The sequence below is a fragment of the Bombina bombina genome, chromosome 3 (genome assembly GCF_027579735.1).
Source record: "Bombina bombina isolate aBomBom1 chromosome 3, aBomBom1.pri, whole genome shotgun sequence".
Taxonomy (NCBI): Eukaryota; Metazoa; Chordata; class Amphibia; order Anura; family Bombinatoridae; genus Bombina; species Bombina bombina.
The window spans coordinates 376,606,620-376,609,709 of record NC_069501.1 but is presented as its reverse complement, the minus strand read 5'-3'; the positions used below and the strand labels follow the sequence as shown (position 1 = coordinate 376,609,709).

Here is a 3,090-nt window from a genome sequence, read left to right as displayed (position 1 = left end):
AGTGACAGCCAGGCTTTTGGTGCACATGACTGCACGTGCTGTTGTGTACTGTAGTGACTGTCGTACTCTGCAAAAAGATAAGCTGTGAACTCAGGATGCCCTGCATGCCGGTCAGATCTCTCAACTCAAGGTGTGGAGGTGGAGACTGTACCCGTTCAGAGAATAGTCAGTCGTGACTAAAGTAAGTACTCACTGATGGGCCTGTCTGTCACTGACTGTCTTCAACTAACTTGCTGCTTGTACAGGCGTTTGTGATATGACAGACATAGTTAGGAAGTGCTGTGTGACACTGTGATAGCCTGTCTGGATTCCTTCCTCCCCGAGTGTGGTGCCGACAGCACACACAGGAAAGAATTCAGAAGGTAAGGGGTGGCCTGTATTAGCTAAGTTCTGATTTATGCTGCCCTGACAGGAGGACATAAAGCTCCCTGCCCCCCTCCTTCAGCTCACTGCAGAACACAGACTTTTTTTAACCCCTGCCCCTCCTGAAAATGTTTCTTATGATATGCCATTTTTTTCTTCTCCATCTTTCTCCATCATTTAATATACAGTATATATACTGTATGTATATATATATATATATATATATATATATATATATATATATATATATATATATATATATATATATATATATATATGTGTAGCCCTTTGTCATTTTGCTGCAGGGATTAACTGCACTTTGCCCTTTGCTCAACCCTGCATCACATGGTAGTGAGAGCCAATCAGAGGCTGGCAGTTTTTCAGAGACTTCCTGTGAGGAGAGTTTAGTCAGAGCTGTTCAGGGCTGCTGAAAGATGTGTGTGATTCTGCCTGGGATGATAAAGGTTGCATCCAGGACCCTGCATGCTGTGAACACTCAGCCTGATGTCACAGTAAGAAGCAGCTGCATTGGGACTAGAGTGAGCTGTCATTTCAGACTGTCAGCACTTAAGTGGAAATAAAGCATCCAGGACCCTGCATGCTGTGAACACTCAGCCTGATGTCAAAGTAAGAAGCAGCTATAGTAGGACTAGAGTGAGCTGTCATTTCAGACTGTCAGCACTTAAGTGGAAAAGCAAGCAGCAGAGAAAGCAGCCAGACCTTTTCTAGAACATTCTACAGGAGGATTCAGGTAGTGGAACAGTTACAGTTATCCCTCACACTAAACAGATATCTGAAACTTACTAAGGGCCCCAACATGCACCACCACAAGGGACTTTACTTAGCAGTGTATTTTGGGAAAAAGGGTACCCTGCAAAGTGTGGGACTGTTACGTTATTTATATGTTGTTCTATTTGCATTTAAATATATTCTGTGTTACTTTATTATCTGCTTCTGTTTATTATTGCATGTTGTGGGGAACTCATTGTCTCAGTGTTGTGGGTTCCCTGAGAATTGTTATCACTGAGTGGAGGCACTGTATGTTACATTAATCAAGATGTCCCAGACTCCCTACTCCAGCGGAGACTTAGGTCATTCCTGTGAAGCCACAGCATCAAAGGTGACCGTCCAACCTGTGTCATTCTCACCAAAGATAGATAAGGAAGGAGTTACAGATGGAGGCAACACTGAGATGAACTGGGACAGTAAGAAGTGTTTAAGCAAGACCCCTGTTCCATCACCCAGAGATGTTAGAGAGTGGGCTAGAATAATGAGGGTTCCTCCCCAGAAGGTTGTGGCTGTGCAAACTCCTATTGGACTCAGCCGGAGGAAGTTTATAGATGCCCTAAAACTGATCCCTGGGTTGGAAAACCCTGCCATAGTTCAGGCTAAGAAAACAGGAACTCATGGTGTGACCCTTGTTCAGGGGGACCAGGATATAAATCCAGAAAAAGGAACAACTAGAATCCCTATACCTGGAGCAGACCCTAAAGGGTGCCTGATAGTATACCCAGAAGGAGATTCTGACCACGAGGAGGGTGATGATTCTGACCTGATATTTCAAAATAGTGACAGTGAGTCTGAAGATGATTTAAATGTAAATGATTCTGAAGGCAGTTCTATAGTAAGTGAAAGGAGACTAAAGAATGATTCTCCTAAGCAAGAGATTTCTTCTCCCATAACAAATGTACTTAAACAATTAGCGGTGGAACTGACCCAAGCTCAACACATTCACAAATACAAGAGATTGAAGATTTTCTCTGGGATTGACCCTACTCCTGTTGGAGAAGAGTGCTTCAAATCCTGGAGAGACACTACTTTGCAGCTTCTTAGAGAATGGGCTTGTTCTGAGGATGTGAAACGACAAAGGCTCATAGAAGGGTTAAAAGGTCCGGCCTTAGACCTGGTAAGGCACCATCAAATTATCCATCCTCAAGCTTATGCATCAGAGCTCCTTCAAATTATAATGACTGCATATGCAGAGGAAGAAGATGAGTTTGAGTTGAGCGAACGATATGCAAATACAATTCAAGTAAAAGGTGAAAAACTGTCAGCCTATGTTGTGAGAGTAGAACTCATAGTAGGAACATTAGTGGAGAAAGGGATCATTCCCGCATCTGAAATTGACAAATACCGGTGCAAACAGCTCCTTAGAGGAACACTACCTGGAGACTCCTGTGTAGCCAGCCACCTTGGAGAATCTTTTATGTATTAAAAAGGTTCTATCTTTTGCTGAAGTAATGAAGGAAGTAAGGACTATAGAGAAGACTCATCTTACTCGTTCACGGATAAGAGCTCAGGATAGTTCCCAGAAAATCAAAAGTACAAAAGAGAAAAAAGAACCTCAACCCAGAACTTGTGAATCAATCAATTCAACTACCCAGGATAATAAACATGACAAACCTCTCAGGTGTTTTAGATGTAATGGGCTTGGGCATATAGCATCCCATTGTACACATAAAGAAGATGTTCTTCAGGTTGAAACCTTTGTCACACATACCTTACCCAAAAGAAAAGTTTCTAGAAAATAAAAGTGGACTCATTGGAAGAAGTGTCACATTAAGAGCCTGGAAACAGCTGCAAGTATCAGAGTTGGACCCAAGCCACTGGTATCACTTATGGTTGAGGGCATCCCAGCTTCTGCGTTGCTAGACACTGGATCCCAGGTGACCATTATCTTCAGATCATTTTATGATGCTCACCTACGTCACTTACCTATTGCCACAG

The 3,090-nt window shown here is 42.7% G+C and overlaps 1 protein-coding gene across 1 annotated transcript; it reads left to right on the top strand.

Moving 5' to 3' along the window:
* The first annotated feature begins 1,555 nt into the window (after window positions 1-1,555).
* LOC128652346 (paraneoplastic antigen Ma2 homolog) lies at window positions 1,556-2,578 on the top strand. Its single transcript, XM_053705283.1, has one exon. It carries the CDS (start codon window positions 1,556-1,558, stop codon window positions 2,576-2,578), a length of 1,023 nt encoding a protein of 340 aa, XP_053561258.1.
* The last annotated feature ends 512 nt before the right edge of the window (window positions 2,579-3,090 follow it).

Coding starts and splice junctions, on each gene's coding strand:
- LOC128652346 (XM_053705283.1), top strand. CDS start 1,556: ATGAACTGGGACAGTAAGAAGTGTTTAAGCAAGACCCCTGTTCCATCA.